The sequence below is a fragment of the Syngnathus acus genome, chromosome 8 (genome assembly GCF_901709675.1).
Source record: "Syngnathus acus chromosome 8, fSynAcu1.2, whole genome shotgun sequence".
Lineage (NCBI taxonomy): Eukaryota > Metazoa > Chordata > Actinopteri > Syngnathiformes > Syngnathidae > Syngnathus > Syngnathus acus.
In genome coordinates this window covers 4562070-4577418 of record NC_051093.1, presented here as the reverse complement: position 1 = coordinate 4577418, position 15349 = coordinate 4562070, and the positions used below count along the sequence as shown (strand labels likewise).

Below are 15349 nucleotides of genomic sequence, written 5' to 3'. Positions count from 1 at the left end.
GGGATAAACAAAGCTTTTGACAAAACAAATTAACATCCCTCAATAGAAAGCGCCGTGCTAATGGAGCCTACCGAGACTGATATTAAAAAAGCGGATGAGACGGGAGGAGAAAGGGGAGCTCGGGAAGGTGCTGGGAAAGGCAAAATCAGGCCCAAGGTGCCTAAACGGTGTTTCACCCCGAGCTCTGGAGATCAGCATCAGCAGATCATAACAGAGGAGCTAATTGTGGTGATTATGTTGGTAATTAGGCTGCGGATGAGGAAAGCTGTTTGCAGCCCCGTCTGATAATACGCATTCATTTGCTGTCAACTGACCACGACCGCATTTGCTCTGCATATCGAGGGCTCGTTTGCAAATCCAAGATCTATTGCACACGTACCCTTTGGTGAGATGAATAATTCAGATGGGTTTTTTTTTGTATGCACTGCACTATTTGCTATAATATTTACGATTTTTTTTTAGCAAAAAAAAACAAACAAGCTAGGCAGCTGCAATGTGATATTATGCCAAGAGCTTCATTTTGGAATAATTTACAAGTTTCTCAGGTTTGGGCAGCATATTATTATTAATATTAAACATACCATACTAGTAATGATGCATTTTAAAGCACCTATGATGGATTATTTTAAAAAAGGAAAAACATTACTGTAAGTAAATTCCCCTGAAATTGAAAACACATGAAAAAGAATAAAGTCTCATAAGAATAAATAAATAAGTAGAGAAGTAAATTTATTCATAAATAAATAGATAAATAAATAAAGATTGTGTTTTTGTGTACTATATTTCCTATTATTTGGCCTTAAAGTTCTACTCAGGGAGTTCTCAATGCAAATATACATTATCAGTAGAATTCCCCTTTTGTTTTCCTGTTTTTAATCCTACCTATGACCCCCCCCCCCCCCCAGTGGGCTCTCTCTTGAGTGCGGCGGGCAAATGTCGCACAGCAGCGGATGCCTCTATTTCCTGCTCACGTTCCAGCCACAGAGCTGCATCTTCCTCTTCGGAAAAAAAAAAAGAACAGGATGTGAGTTAAAAAAAAAAGAGCCGCAATGGTAAGAATGAATCAAATGTGAATAAATATTTTAAAGAGAGAAAACATACAAGAAATAAATAAAGCATGGCAAAAGGGAGATAAAGGAAAGTAAGAAGTCGGCTCCTAAAGGTCAGGGAGATTGCGGTTGGACTGCTTGTTCTTTCGCCTCTCTCCTGACAACTCATTTCTCTCAAATGTATCACACAAGTGCACTCCCTGAGCTCTTATCTTGCGCCAGCTCCTGTCTTTCCTACCCTTTCACCTTGCACATGAATGCACCGCAGCGACCGATCCGAATGTGTCGGCCATTTTAAAATATCTCCCTAAAATGAGGAAAATGAATGAAATTTATTCTACACCTGTATGAGGGGTCAAAAGTTTTGTACTTGGAAAAAAATAAAAACTTTCCAGTCACAAATTCCCCAAAAAAGAAACATTTTATTTTTCTCTTTTGTTGCAAGTACAAGAAGTCCATTTCTCATTGCGCATTTTACCTTTGTTGCTTTTGATCATCCGGCCCGTTGTCCCTATTTATTTACACGGTAGGAATAAAGCGGAATCACGCTGCGGTTCTCGTATGTACACGTTTTGTTTATAGTGTTGTCGTTCACAACCACACACAGGAGACAAAAGTCCACTTGGGCTGGCTAGGCTCTAACACAGAAAGTACCAGGAGGCGGAGCGGGGAGAGAGCCCCAAACTCTCCCGGGGATACAAATCCAAAGTCAACAAAAAGAATAAAAACATAGCAAGGCAGTCATGTCTTGGAATGCCTAAAAAGCAAAACAGGCAGAGAGGGGCAGCGGGTGAAAATGTTCTGGGAGAGGAAATGGGAAAGCACCTCCACCTCTGATCCAGGAAAAGAAGGCAAACTCCTCTGAAACGTCTTCAACTGAAGATGGACAACTGGTTTCACTTGTAATCTTCAATAATGAGCACTTCTGGACATGTGTGTGAGTGTATGTGTGTGTGTACTTTCTGTTGTTCTGGCTCAACAATAGAGATTTTTTGGCAACAATGAAGAGCTTTTCTGTGAGACTTTTTTTTTTCTGCTGCTACAAGACGCCGCTCGTCTCCATAGCTGACTAGCAAACGATTGCCGGTACGAAAGGGTAAATAAGTGAGCAAATACAAAATGATAGTCTCGTCTCCGGAAACATTTTACAGAGCTTTTGTTAGAGCAAAGGATTGAGAGATCCTAAAAGGGGAGAGGGGGTGGCCGGGGGTCGGTACATTCAGAGTGCTGGACTTGGTCCAAAGGAACCGGGTAGGCTTGGATCGATGTTTCTTAAAAAGTCAAAGGCTTCTTTTCTGAAGGTCACTCTGTTTTGTCTCTTCTATTGGTTCAGTCAAAGTTAAGAGAAAGAAAGGCAACCAAACAAGCAGGAAGTGGACCGGCGCGAGGGCGCCGTAGGCTAGGTGGCAACTCTGGCCCTAACTCGGGTCCCCGAACTTCCCTCTCGGGGCTCCGGTCACAGGCTGGTGACCAGCTGCATTTGTCCATCGCCCTCGTTATGGGAGGACTCCTGAGCCTGGTGCGGAGGGTCCCCGCTCGGCCTCTTGGACTGGGCCTGGTAGAAGGTCTGCATGGGGGCGCCGCGAGAGCCCAAGGCGGGCCTCCCGGAGCTATAATAAAGTTCTTCGGGGGGCTGGGCCGATCGGGGCACCACCTCCAGGGGTTCGGGACTGCTGTCCGGGTAGGGAGAGTCTCGCAGGTTGCTGATGCTGGTGTACAGAGATTCCCTGGCGGGTGAGTCCGGCGCTCTGTTGCCCGTCTGCCCACTGGAACTCTGACCGCTGTGGCCGAGACTCTCTGTGAGGTCGGCGGTGTAACTCTCTGACTCCTCCGGGTCGCTCTGGTAGAGGACAGACTGGGCTCGCTGTAGGAGCAGGGGCTCCTCCAGAGCTTTGTACAGCAGCTCCACATCCTGCGGCGTGCGTTGCCTGCCATCCCTCAGAAAGTCTTCGTCTTGGTCTCCCGACTCGGGCCCGACGGCTGCTCGAGGGTGCCCCCCGGCGAGGCCTCCGCAGACCCTGTCCCCGGCGTCGCCCCCTGCCATGTTCCCTCCGCCTCGCAGGTTGTTGTGCACCAGCTCAGAGATGATCATCTTCTCGAAGGCGGCCGCGTCGGAGAGATTCCGCCGGCCGCTGCCCAGCGTCTCCGAGCCGCGTGGGTTGAGCAGCGGCGGGGTGCTGTCGCCACCCCCGCTGCCGCCGCTACCGCTAAGGAAGTCACAGCTGCCACCGCCTCCTCCCCCTGGACCGGCACGCAGGGAGTAGCTATTGTTGAAGTTGCCGTTCAGTGGCAGCGTTTCCATTCCGCAGGGGTCACGGGCCTTGGATGTGATCTCTGCATCCAAAAACAGAGAGAGAAACCAGTTTGGACTTTGAAGTCTGTAAAATCAAAGCACAAACGTAACGACCGAAGACACTTACTTGGATCTCGGAAAGTTCCTGTCCATCCGAGAGAATGCCGTGCGAAGGCGATATAATGAAAGACGGGAAGTGTCATTTAATGCAACATTAACTTGATCAATTCATTTTTAAAGATTTTTAAATGGCCACCATTAATGGAATGAAAAAATCTATCCAGCCTCTTTCGCCATCTTTGCGTCTCCTTCTCGGGAATCAACATCCCAATTCAGGCACTGACTTGTCATTTAAAACGCAAATTTAATGCAACCTTCCTCTTTGGGATTCTTTTGACAGCATGTGAATACAGTTGAGTGATTTTATTTGCTCTTCCTTGAATCAATTCAAGAGTCCCGTCTGAACAGAAATGTCTCATTCTGCTCATTCTGGAGCAGCAGCCTTTCATTCAGGCAGTGCCACTACGGTGTAATTAGACATTCGACTGAAGCGCTTTCTCCTCTTTACTGGCTCTCTAAAAAATGTCTGCGGCTGTCAGCCCTTGACGTGTCTGTCGGGCGGAGCGTTGAAATATTTAACAGCGACGCCGCCTCACATTTCAGCGGCCGGACGATGGCCGAGATGGCAACGAAGGCAGAAAGTCCGAGTTCGGAGCAGTTTTTGATGGTCACCCGGAGTCACGTTTTCCGGTGACTGCGATGATGTGCCAATTATTACTGATTATTTCCCAACTCCATTCTTTGTATTCACGCCCATTCATTATCCTGCTTAGCGACGGAACAATTGTCCGCCTTGTGATTTCTGGCAGTCAAAGTCGCAGCGAAACTGAACTCATCATTCGAGATGAGGCCAGATGGCAAAGTCAGGCTGTTTGTTTTGCGCAGCCTGGTTAGATCCGTTTGACAGTTAACGCAGGAAAGGCAGTGTTAGTTTTCTCAACTGTAGATGTACAACACACACACACGCACACATAAACTAACCTGTGGAGTTGAAGACGCCGGGCGAGGGTGGGGTGAAGCTCTCCGCCAGCAGCGTGTTGTAAGGAGACGTGCCGCTGCGAGTCTGCAGCACCGGGTTGGCTAAAAGGTGGTTGCCCATGGCCGCTGTGATATAGCAAAATAAAACATCCACATACATATTGAGAAACTGGCACTTTGCATTCCAGGCAAATAAAGCCCAGTAATAACACCTGAAATGACACCAATGTTTACAGTTGCTCCAAACGGGGCTGTTTTTGTTACAGCGGTGTTTTATGGAGTCATTTCGTTGCCTCCTGATTGTAACCTTTGAGTAAAAAAACACAATTGGAAGGCAAAGTCACTGTTTGCTGTTATTGCCATTTGTTTCCCTTTGGCTCTCAAGAAGAGAGAGAGAGAGAGAGCGAGAGAGGGAGAGAGGGAGGATCAGTAATGCATGCCATTATGTACGTAGTCCCAGAGTGCAGCCATTGAAACACAGTTAATTTTACACTCAAAATGTGAATGCCACCAAAAAGACAAATAGAAGTGAAAGCGTACGGAGGATGTGGCATAAAAGGCCCGAGGCAACCGCGAGCAGAAATGCCATGAAATTAAAAACAGGACAGCATGACGGAGAGCGCGCAGACGCCAAGTGCGAGCTGCAGGTACGGCCCGGGCCTGCCCTCGCCTTCATCACCTGGAAAATAAAAAGACGGCTATTTATCCATCATTTCCCCTCCTCCCTCGAAGCCTCTGGCAAAGCGTGTTGCCTGCTTTCTACTTTGGCTTGTTCTCTTATATCGCTTCAACCATTTTTTTTTACACTTCCTGTCGCCAGACACCCCCCCACCCCCCTCCACAAAGAGGCAAACGCCACCAAATTAATGTGGATACGCTCCTTTTAGGAATATTCGAGCTACCAGATTGAAGTGAAGAGGTAAAGTAGGGCAAAGGAAATCATTTGTGCAAGCGTGTCATGAGCACCTTGCTTCCAGGACCCGCCAGAAATTATTGTGCAACATCGTGACACAGTCTAGTGGAAATTTTAAAGAAATAAAGAAGCATCTTCTTTTTGTTTTGAGCCGTTGTTTTAATTCCTTTGACTGGAAAGCAAACCTGCATCCTGGATTGTGGAAGGCGTTTGAATAATTGATCAAAACACGATTGCTAGCCTGCTAGCTGACGTTAGCGCTGTAACATGCTACGTATTTCACGCTCAAAATTTCATCGGTGCCATTGATCTGCGCAAATGATAAATCCATTAATTAGCCTCAATGTTCATGTCAGCTATGACGTCCACCCCGTTTATTCTTGAATCAATTAACATATTGTAATTGTAATTACAGCCGGCGTCTGGTCTCTATTGTATGCAATTAACCTCACGTGACATCTTTCTCTCAAATAAAATCTATTTACTCTCGGTACCGCTCGGAAGTACGCGTGACGTCATGGTGGAAAGATGTATGGTCTCAGTTTCTGAATTGGTTCCAGTTAAACAGCTTTGGTGACACGCTACTAAATTTCCTTCAGCGTACGGTGGGGTGCAATAGAAGGCAAACTCACCGCGGTTGAGCGTGGGCGTGCTGTTGATATCCCCCGCCATGAAGGAAGATTCCGTCTGCTTCCGAACCGTGTCATTCCACATGCGGCGGATCCGGCTCTGAGGGAAGGAGCAGCGGAGGGTGAGGAAAAAAAAAAAAAAACGTGTGGTGGCGGGCATGGGTGAGGAGTGGGGGAGTTTTATAGCTCTGCGGGGATGCTGTAATCACAACTGCGGCGTTTGCTATAAGCCACAAAGAAAACAAGAGACACAAAGAGACAACTAGGAGACAATGTCTTGTCATCACGAAAGGGCCAAATAACGACGAGATGTGCCAGACATGATTGCAGCAGTTGATGTTGTCCCATTATGAAAAACATTCTTTATTGCCTGCAAGAATTGTTTCCGATGCTGCGTGTTGCTTGATTGCTGTTTAACACATAAAACAGACCAAAAATGTGTTTTTCGAGAAAAACGTCTTAGTCACGCACACATTTAACGACTGGCCTTAAAGTATGTAAAATTGCACATTGGTATCGAATGAGAAACAATACAAAATATAGTATATTAGCTCACTGAGTGTGCAAATGCACCTAAATTCGTGGCTATTGTGTGAACTCGACAATACAAGCTTTTAAGCTAAGTGGCTTCAGTTTACCGAACACCCCTCTACAAGCAAAAAAAAAAAAAGTCTGTGTATATTTTTCCTGATTTACAGGGCTATTTATTTTGTTATGACTCAAATTTGCTCGCAAAAATAAAGTGCGGCCAATCCATCCCATTTTGGGTGAAACTCAATCATACCGGTAAGAACCATTTGTCATTTGCACACAATTTCCGAGCTCAGCGAGAGAAGAATGACGCGCGGCGGACGTGACAAAAATAAATGCATAAATTAAAAAAAAAAAAGACAGAAAATGGATGGATTAAAAAATGTAAAAAAATAATAAAACAAAAAATAACAAAACAAATGATTAAATAAATCGCGTGTGTCATGCAAAAAGCACAACGCATCCATCTTGCCTGCACCTGTCTGTGGGCCGCCGCATGTCGCGCTTGACTGCCGCTGTAGTAACGGTTGTTGGCACGCAGGCCAGAGTTCTTCATGGCGCCGTGGGAGCTGCTGGTGGACGTGCGGTTGCAGCAATAGGAATGACGCAGGCACTTGCTGTACTCCTTGTGGACCTGCAACGTACGGGCAAAAAACACATTTGTCACAGCAGCCCTGGTGCGGACAAGAAAGCTGGAGCGCTTCAACACGCAGTCATCATGGGACGTAACATAAGTTGGAGGCCAGAAGAGACCAGAGACCTTTTTCTGAAGAGCGCAGTGGAAAATGAAGATGAACATGCCCTGGAAGGCGTTGAAGGTGGTGAAGAGGTACGCCATGATGAGGGAATTCTCGTTGATGAACAGTAGGCCGAACGCCCAGGTCAGCCCCAAGAGGAACAACAGAGTGATGGCGCCCAACACCCACGACCTGCAAGACAGCATGTCATCACATCACAATGATTCCAGTAGCAGCCTTAATAAACACGCAATTTGAATCACAGGTGAAGGCAAACACTTCAGTGAGTGTTAATAAACAGCTCAGAAAGATTTGTTTACTATCTGTCAAACCGCTGCTTGTTGTTGTGAACTTTGAGTTGAGTGGAGCTCTCTGTCGCTATATCCTTTCATTTGTTTAGGCAGACAATTGAGATGACGCATTGTTATTTTGCCAGCCTAGAGGCAATTTAGAGTCCAGAGGACAAATTGAAAAACTATTTTAAATCCTCAACCAATTTGAAGACTTCAGCTTGTGTTCATGCTGAAAGGTTCCACTGTATAACTTCATGTTAAAAAAAAAAAAAAAAATCAAAAACTTGCAAAGTCCATCTCACTTGATGCTATCCAGACGGCTGGAGTCAGGCTTGAGCGCCGACGAGTTTCGAACCATCTTGTGTAAGGTGATCATCAGCAGAACGAGGTTGAGCTAAGATAAGGAAGAGAGAGAGAGCGCGAGCAATGAAATAAAAGTGCAGCGGAGCGTGGAGCAAAACGCCCGCCTTTGCACTTTCCATAACCTCAACCCAAGTACCACGCGATACTCTCCAGGTTTGACTGCGCAATATCGAAAGCGCACGCCAGGGAGAGACAAAAGAGCCATCACGCTGGCAGACAGTAAAGCTAATACCATAATAACAAATGAAACGGGTCCAATGAAGCTCCAGATGAAGTAGTTATCCACCCGCAGCCAGCATCTGGAGTGGCACACAGAGGAGAAGGGAATTAGACCGAAGTGAGCTCAAACACAGTCACACACAATTTGGTTGTCTCGGCGGATTATTACGCGAGGGCTAATCATCGAGCTTTTGGCTAAAGTGTGTTCGCGGAGGCCGGTCTGCGGGGAGGCGCGGGATATTACGCTCCCTGCCGGGGCTACTTCTCAATCAGCAGGTGCCAAAAAAAAAAAAAAAAAGAGAGTCCGCCTCGGCACGTACGCTTTCTTGGTCCCGTAGCTCCTGTAGTCAATGGCCGCCGAGATGCCCACCACCAGCGCGGGGAAGCAGTAGCCGCACAGGTAGTAGTACTTTTTACGGGAGTACTCGCTCTCAAACACCTCCACCAGCATGAGATAGAGCTGCACGCCCTCCAGACACATCCACGAGAAGGCGGCCAAGAAGAAGAAATGCAGCAGTCCGGCGAAAATGGGACAGGCGATCTGAAGCGAGGGGGGAGATTGAGGAGCAGGGAGGAAATTCAAGTGGAGAGGACAGAAGAGAAGCAAAACTATCAGCTAGTGTAGTTGTTCGGTTTGGATGAAGGAGGGAGGGAGACAACTGGCTGACTTGAAGAGGTTATCAAAAGTCTACACACCCAAGTTCAAATGTTATTTTTTTGGGGGGATAAAAAAACAATCAAATCAAGACTCAATTAAAAAAATCAAAAAGCAGCTGAAGTAATGTGGTTGCCCAAATTTCATGTGCAGGTGTACCTAATGAAGTGTCCCATGCTAAGCTCTTCTCAATCTACGCAGTCCTACAAATGAGCAAGTTTCCAAGAAATTTCACCGTAAAGCTCACCTGGTAGTCCGTCTTGTCGATGCCGACGAGGAAGAGCAGCTCGGCGACAAACAGGTTGACGCACAGGTTCTTGTGGATGGTGTTGCGGTCCGTCTGGAGGCCGCGCAGGAAGCAGAAGGTTGAGATGCAGATGGCCAGGCACACCAGCGAGATGACGATGCCCACCCAGGTGATCACAAACAGGATCAGCTCCTGCATTCTGCCCTGGAACTGAGGCCCCCGGGAGGCGGAGAAAAAACAACCCGAGAGGGGGACGGGAGGACAAATGAGACAAATTGAGGTGGCAACCACATGAGACAAAGTGCGAGGACGACGGCGAGATGAGAAACGAGCGTGCCGAGCGACAGCACAAAAGGAGAAGGCAGAGAAAAGGCAACGGTGCTCCATTTAATATTTGTAAATATATGCAAAGAGCTAACGTGTGAAGACAAGAGACAAGACGTCCTGGGTGTAAAAAAAAAATGTGAATGTCAGCTGGAAATTGGAAGACAGGAATTTGTAAGCCTCCGCAAGTGTCGGTCGGCTTGAAAGATGGACAGAAGGAAATATTTCCAAACAAAGAGGCTGTCAACTTTCAGAGCGTGCATTAATGCGGCCGCATTAATTACTCCCACTGCTGGACCGCATGGCCATTAGAGGCGGGCACCACCACGCATTTCCTTCATCACTGATCGGGAAAATTAACAATCAATTATCCCTTCATTCGTAATATGATTAGACTCATTATAAGGGCAGAAAACGTGGAACAAAATGACTTCTTCCACACAGAAAGTCTTAATATTCAGCTATTTATTTCAAAACCCGCAACAATTTTTCTGCGTTTTTTGAATCCCCGAGGACGCCACAAGATGGCGCCCAAGCCCAGACTAATAAATAGCAAGGTAGTAATTGGTGTCAAGGAAGTATGTTGGAGCGATACATCTCGACTTTTGTAAGATCTTTGTATGTTGGGGAGCGGCTAGGTTTAACCTGGGTTGTTAGTGGAAGTTATTGACTCTTATCCAATGCCAACTCATTAGCATAACCTAAAAGTATATCAGTTAGTTCCAAGCCGAACGAGGGTTTCCCATGTACTCACGTCGGTGTCGTGATGCGTCATGAGCACGGCGAAGTTGGTGAGGTGGCTGCAGGAGCAGGTGGTGTGTGTGTCGTTGGTGTCCAGCAGCCTGCAGCCCTGCGTGGACCACTGGCCCGTCATGGAGCGCTCCGAGTAGTTCCAAAAGGAGCAGTTTGGACTGTAGTAGTTCTCCAACTGGGAGAAGAAAAGTTAACAATACGTAAAGGAGTGTTGAAGGAGTCTTCCCTCCATTCAGGACTTGTCATCCCAGCGCTGCGTGTCCCGAGCCCGAAATATTATCAGTGACCCATCACACCCCCACCATGGACTGTTCTCCCTGCTGCCCTCTGGGAAGAGGTTCCGCAGCATCCGCTGCAGGTCCACCAGGTTCTGCAATAGTTTTTTCCCTGCTGTCGTCAGACTGTTGAACATCCAAACGTAGCATTCCTCTGCACACTTGTAAATACTGCTTTTGTCTCCTGCACTGTTCACATACTTTATCACTGCTGCACTTTGTACTTTATAATTATCTTATTTCATATTTTTATATGGAATGTCACTTTTTTAACCAGCCGAAATACCTCTACATTGTTGAAAGCCGTATGCAACGAAATTTCGTTTTGTACACACCTAGTGTTGACAAAATGACAATAAAGTTCTGTCTAAGTCTAAGTGTCTAAGTCTAAGTCTAAGTCTAAGTCTACAACACAACGTCATCAATCGTCCATGTTGTTTTGCATTGTGTGTAGCATTAAGCTAGCAGACAAAATGATTGGTTAAATACACAACTGATGTTTTTGTTTTGTTTTTCAGTAGCTTGAAACTTTTTGTGACGTTGGCTACTGTTAGCTAGCGCTCACTGAAAACTTCCCGTGCACCTTTGAAGTGAGTGAGACACCCACCTGTAGATGTTTGAGCGTGAACACCACCGGCTCGGTGAGAAACACGCGGCTGGACTCCTTGTTGATGGAGGCCGAGATGACATGGGAGTTGACCGCTAGGCGCCTCCGGCCGTGGGCTGGCTGCGCGTCCATCTTGACCGTGGCGTTCTCGGTTGACAGGAAGGAGCCCAGGTTTTTATACATGATGAACACCACCTTCACTTGCCCTGCGAGACACAACCAGAGAGGGGGAAAGTAAAAACGGGAGCGCAAATCGAAGCAAAACGGGGCCGTAATATGCTAATGGCGCTAAGAGTGAGCTATGGAAGGGCGGGGAGTGAAGGGGCGAGAGAGCGGGAGACAAAGAGAGGGAGTTAGTGAAGGTTAGAATGATGGGAAAGAGCGTTTCATTTTAACGGGTAGCGGCGAGCGAGATTTAATGCGGAGGCCAATGGAACATTCATCCCTCAAGCATTCACAGATCTCTTATTATTCCGTATGAATATTTCATGCGCGTTTGTTTCAATCATTCTAATCTGGTTGCCGAGCGCAGACAGACAACAGAGGAGGGATTGGGATGAGAGCAAAAGATTGCTGAGATCGCCGGGCGCGACCGGCGGCGAGCCCGATTGTGATCGACATGCCTGCCCGGCCATTCTATTAAGACTCCAAACCGTCGCGGAGCGGCGGGAAAAAAAATAAATGGTCTCAGCGCTTTTTGTTAATCTGATTAGCCCGTTATTACGAAGCTCTAACTCAGTCGATGCTTTAGGCTGGCATAAAAATGCAAATGGACTGAGTGAGCGGGGAAGTTAAGGTAGAGCAGGGTGAGCAAAGTATGGCCCGTGGGACACTTAAGGTCGGCTATGTTTTGAAATGCGGTCCGCTGAATTTTTATATTGCCGACCGTTGCGACTGTACTGCTTGATGGTGGACGCTGACAGATGGATGGTGCTGTCGTTGGCGTGGTTGAGAGGGAAGGACAAGTCCTGCAGTTCCATCTCTGTGTTCAGGACGTGCACCTCCAGATCTTGCGGTGGTGGAAAAAAAAAAACACACAATATAAGACACGGCTGATCCTTTTTGAGTAGTTGAGTGTTGTTCTCGCTCACCAATGTTGGCCGCTCGGTCGGAGAATCGAGTCCCGTACATGTTGTTGGCCAGAAGGAAGGCTCCTTTCTCCAGGATGTCCAGCAGCATGGTGGCTGTGTGAGCCTGCTCCGTGCTGTTCATGTCCTGCCACGAGTCCAGCGAATCGGGGCGGAGGAGGTTGTCCACCGTCTGCACCACCGCCTGTGCAACATTTTCACTTTATTGTCAAAAGAATGCAGTCAGTCAATTAATAATGTAAAAACAGTCAAGCCGGGACATCTCGGGATTTATTCTTGATCTTGTCTTCACTTCCTCGCATTTTGTATCTACTCCATGACAGCCACATTACACATTCTATTCCCTCCAAATAAAATTCATTTAAATGGCAATTTTATTTGAGTAGCCTGTTTGATGAATCATGTAATTCTCTTCTAGAGGCCTCTCGGAATGAAAGATTGACTCGGTCGCTCGTGCCATGGCAGGCAGTCAGAGTCTTTTCTGCTCATAAAATCTACATGGCATTCAAATTGGCTCCATCATTGCCAAATAGTCGACTCTCCAAAATAGCGTGTAGGAGCTATTCTTCTTGCAACAACAGCTTATGAGGTGTCATGTAACTGCACTGCGAAAAGGTCATGGAGAAAAGAAAGGCTCCTTTCATCATTACAAGGACAAACACACGCGTGTACCAGTTTTTATGATATTACGTTACCGCTTTCGCAGATATTGCTGAAATATTGAAAAGGTGCAGCTTGGTATGACAAAACGCCTCACATGCTAACGGCTAAGGTTGGGAAAATTAATATAAAAGCCCATAATTGTTTTATCAAATATTACAATTTTATTCTTATTTTATTCTTTCATCCTATTCTAATTGGAGCTGCCACTTGTAAGAGAAACACTAATTAGAAAACAGGAACGAGGCTCCCTTGAGGATTCAAATTTGCTTCACAAGTGTGAAAAGCTGGCAGACAAAAGAGAACACGTACCTGGATGTAGGCCCGACACGTCCGCTCGCGCTTCTGGAACTGGGTGGACAGAAAAAATAAGTCAAGACGAAAAGGAAAAAAAAACAAAATCGATAAATCCGACTTTTTGCGTGCACCTTATTGTAGTTGCGTGCAGCCGACTCCTTGTTGCCGGGCCTGAGGGACTGCAGCTGGGCATCCAGGATGTCCAGGAGCTGCTCGATCAGTCGCACCGACGAGCTGATGTCCCCGGCCTGAATCCGCCCTCGCGTGTGGTTGGCCAGTTCGCCGGCGATGTTCGCCGCATTCTCTCCGCTTTTGATCTTTTTGGAGAAAAAGCACACAAACGCGTGTTTTTATTCAAGAGCCAGCCGGCGCGAACAACAGGCTTTGATTCCGCCCATTTCAAACTGTGTGGCTTCACACGTCGAGCAGAAGTAAAAAGAAAACTACGTGCATTTTGTATCTCCATAAAAAAAAAAAATCTCTCTCTCGAGTTATCATTTTTCCCCAGACCCTCAGAACGGGATCTTCATCACAGCTCTTCTTGTAAACAAACCTTGTAGTACACACTGTCAAATGGAAGCTCAGTTCACAAATCACACCCTGAGCGACTGCTTTTGCACCGCCGCTATCGATCGTTGCCAAAAGCAAGAGATTACTCACGGCGTGAAACTTTTCCATTCTCCGACAGGAACGTGAGCAGACAGTTAGTCGTGCCTTAAATAGGGAAAAAAAAGCGGCGGGGATACACTCTCGGGGTGAAATTCACCGTACGATAATGATTAGAGCTCACACTCGCGTGTTTTGGCACGAACAACACGGACGTCTCGCTGAAATCAACAGGTGCATAAATAATTCTAATACATTTTACTTTTTGCTCGGCAGCGAGCGTGTGACCCGCTTCCTCAAAAGTAATGGAACTTTACTTGACTGGAAGTACATGAGAGTGAGTTAATTAAGTATTAAGAGCAGATGGGTGGTAATGAAGGGCCAGCTTAAATGAGTGTGTATATTAATAAGAGCAGCCATGGAGATATGTAAATACACGAGGAGGTGCGCGAGGGAGCATGGAGGCCACAAGGAGGCCAAGAGGAGCGGGCTCCGGGGTCTCACCTTCTGGGCTACCTGGTTGACCCACGGGGACGTGCAGTTGCTCAGGTCAGGACCGCGCGGGTTCCACATGACCTGCTCGGTCAAACACTGGAAGGAAGCGATGCCTGGAGACCAGCAGTGGGAAGATAAGATGCATTAGGTGTGTGCAATTAAAGGACAGAAAGTGTGTGTGTATGTTTTAAGTGAAGTTAATGTTTGGTCGAGAAAGTTAAAGTTGTTCATCTAGAAAGGTATGTTACAGCAACAGCCATTTTGAAAAGCTCTTTTAAAATATGTGCCATATTGCTAATATTATATCTGGTGTGCCTCAAGGATCCGTGCTCAGTCCTAAGCTTTTTTCTTTACATCAACAATTAAGAATTTCTTAAGCTTCTATATTGTAGCTAGCATTTTAATACTAGCAACTGTATTTTCTCCCCTCGGTTTAGGCATTCTTTGTAGCAACTATGTAGATACAGTTGACCGCTAGAAGGGCTAAGTAGGGTCACGTGGGGACCTCGGTGGAGACGTCGGGTTCGGAAACAAGCTTTTACGCTGTTAACAAAAGCAAGCATTTAAAATGCACCCGAACGCAAAGCATGATAAAAATACATCGCCCATGATCCCTCAATATCTTATAAAAGCTTCCCCCCCACCCCTGAAGGGAAGCGTCGTCTTCTTCTAGCCGGGCTGTCATTTCCAGCAAGCGTGTTGTGTTTAACGGAGCAGGTTCACAGAGAGGACAGCACTCTAGGATGAGCCCAGAGAAGCGTCCGTCCCGCTAGGCGTACAAACAAGCGGCGTCGAGATGCAAACACAAGGGCGAAGAAAAGAAGGAAGAAGAGGGGAAGCGATTAAAGACAACACAGCGAGCGGAGGGATCAGAGAGGATGCGCTGGTGCATTTAAACGGCCTGTTTCCTGCTCTTGTCCATCGCATGCAGATTGGCTTCGAGAGCTAATTTAGTGCGGCTAATGTAACGTTAATGTATTCCCACCGAGCAAAAACATCTTGCACACGCAGCAAACAACAACGCTAAGCGAGCAAGAAAGAACAGTTTGCCCGTTTGGAAGAATAGAAGGTAGCACAAAAAAAAAAAAAGGAGATGAGGCCAGTGTTGCCTCGGCTTTCATTTCATTATTCGCCACTTTCAATCAGCTCGCTTTCTGTGGGCGATGAGCCTTTCATTTGTGGAGGAGCCGTTTTCATCTGAGAGTCCTCGGGGACGTTTGCCTGCTGGCCAGGACGATGCGACAAGACCAAAACTATAGATAGATTTTTTTTTTCCC

General features: G+C 46.7%; 1 protein-coding gene across 4 annotated transcripts in view; it reads right to left on the bottom strand.

The window, feature by feature from the left end:
* Positions 1 to 1451: 1451 nt before the first annotated feature.
* The window catches only part of adgrl1a (adhesion G protein-coupled receptor L1a), an 81208-nt gene continuing 67310 nt past the window's right edge, over positions 1452 to 15349 (bottom strand). For 2 of the 4 annotated variants that reach the window (XM_037256689.1, XM_037256691.1), the window contains 17 exons: positions 14082 to 14185; positions 13103 to 13288; positions 12987 to 13025; positions 12018 to 12198; positions 11813 to 11935; positions 10927 to 11132; positions 10046 to 10219; positions 8968 to 9177; positions 8386 to 8606; positions 8079 to 8145; positions 7786 to 7877; positions 7214 to 7382; positions 6932 to 7087; positions 5926 to 6022; positions 4384 to 4506; positions 3470 to 3487; positions 2506 to 3383 (listed from right to left, as the gene is read on the bottom strand). In XM_037256689.1, coding sequence (XP_037112584.1) covers positions 2506 to 3383; positions 3470 to 3487; positions 4384 to 4506; positions 5926 to 6022; positions 6932 to 7087; positions 7214 to 7382; positions 7786 to 7877; positions 8079 to 8145; positions 8386 to 8606; positions 8968 to 9177; positions 10046 to 10219; positions 10927 to 11132; positions 11813 to 11935; positions 12018 to 12198; positions 12987 to 13025; positions 13103 to 13288; positions 14082 to 14185 — 3044 coding nt within the window. Of the gene's footprint in view, positions 3384 to 3469; positions 3488 to 4383; positions 4507 to 5925; positions 6023 to 6931; positions 7088 to 7213; positions 7383 to 7785; positions 7878 to 8078; positions 8146 to 8385; positions 8607 to 8967; positions 9178 to 10045; positions 10220 to 10926; positions 11133 to 11812; positions 11936 to 12017; positions 12199 to 12986; positions 13026 to 13102; positions 13289 to 14081; positions 14186 to 15349 lie in introns of all 4 variants that reach the window. The other 2 variants (XM_037256688.1, XM_037256690.1) reach the window with 2 other exon arrangements.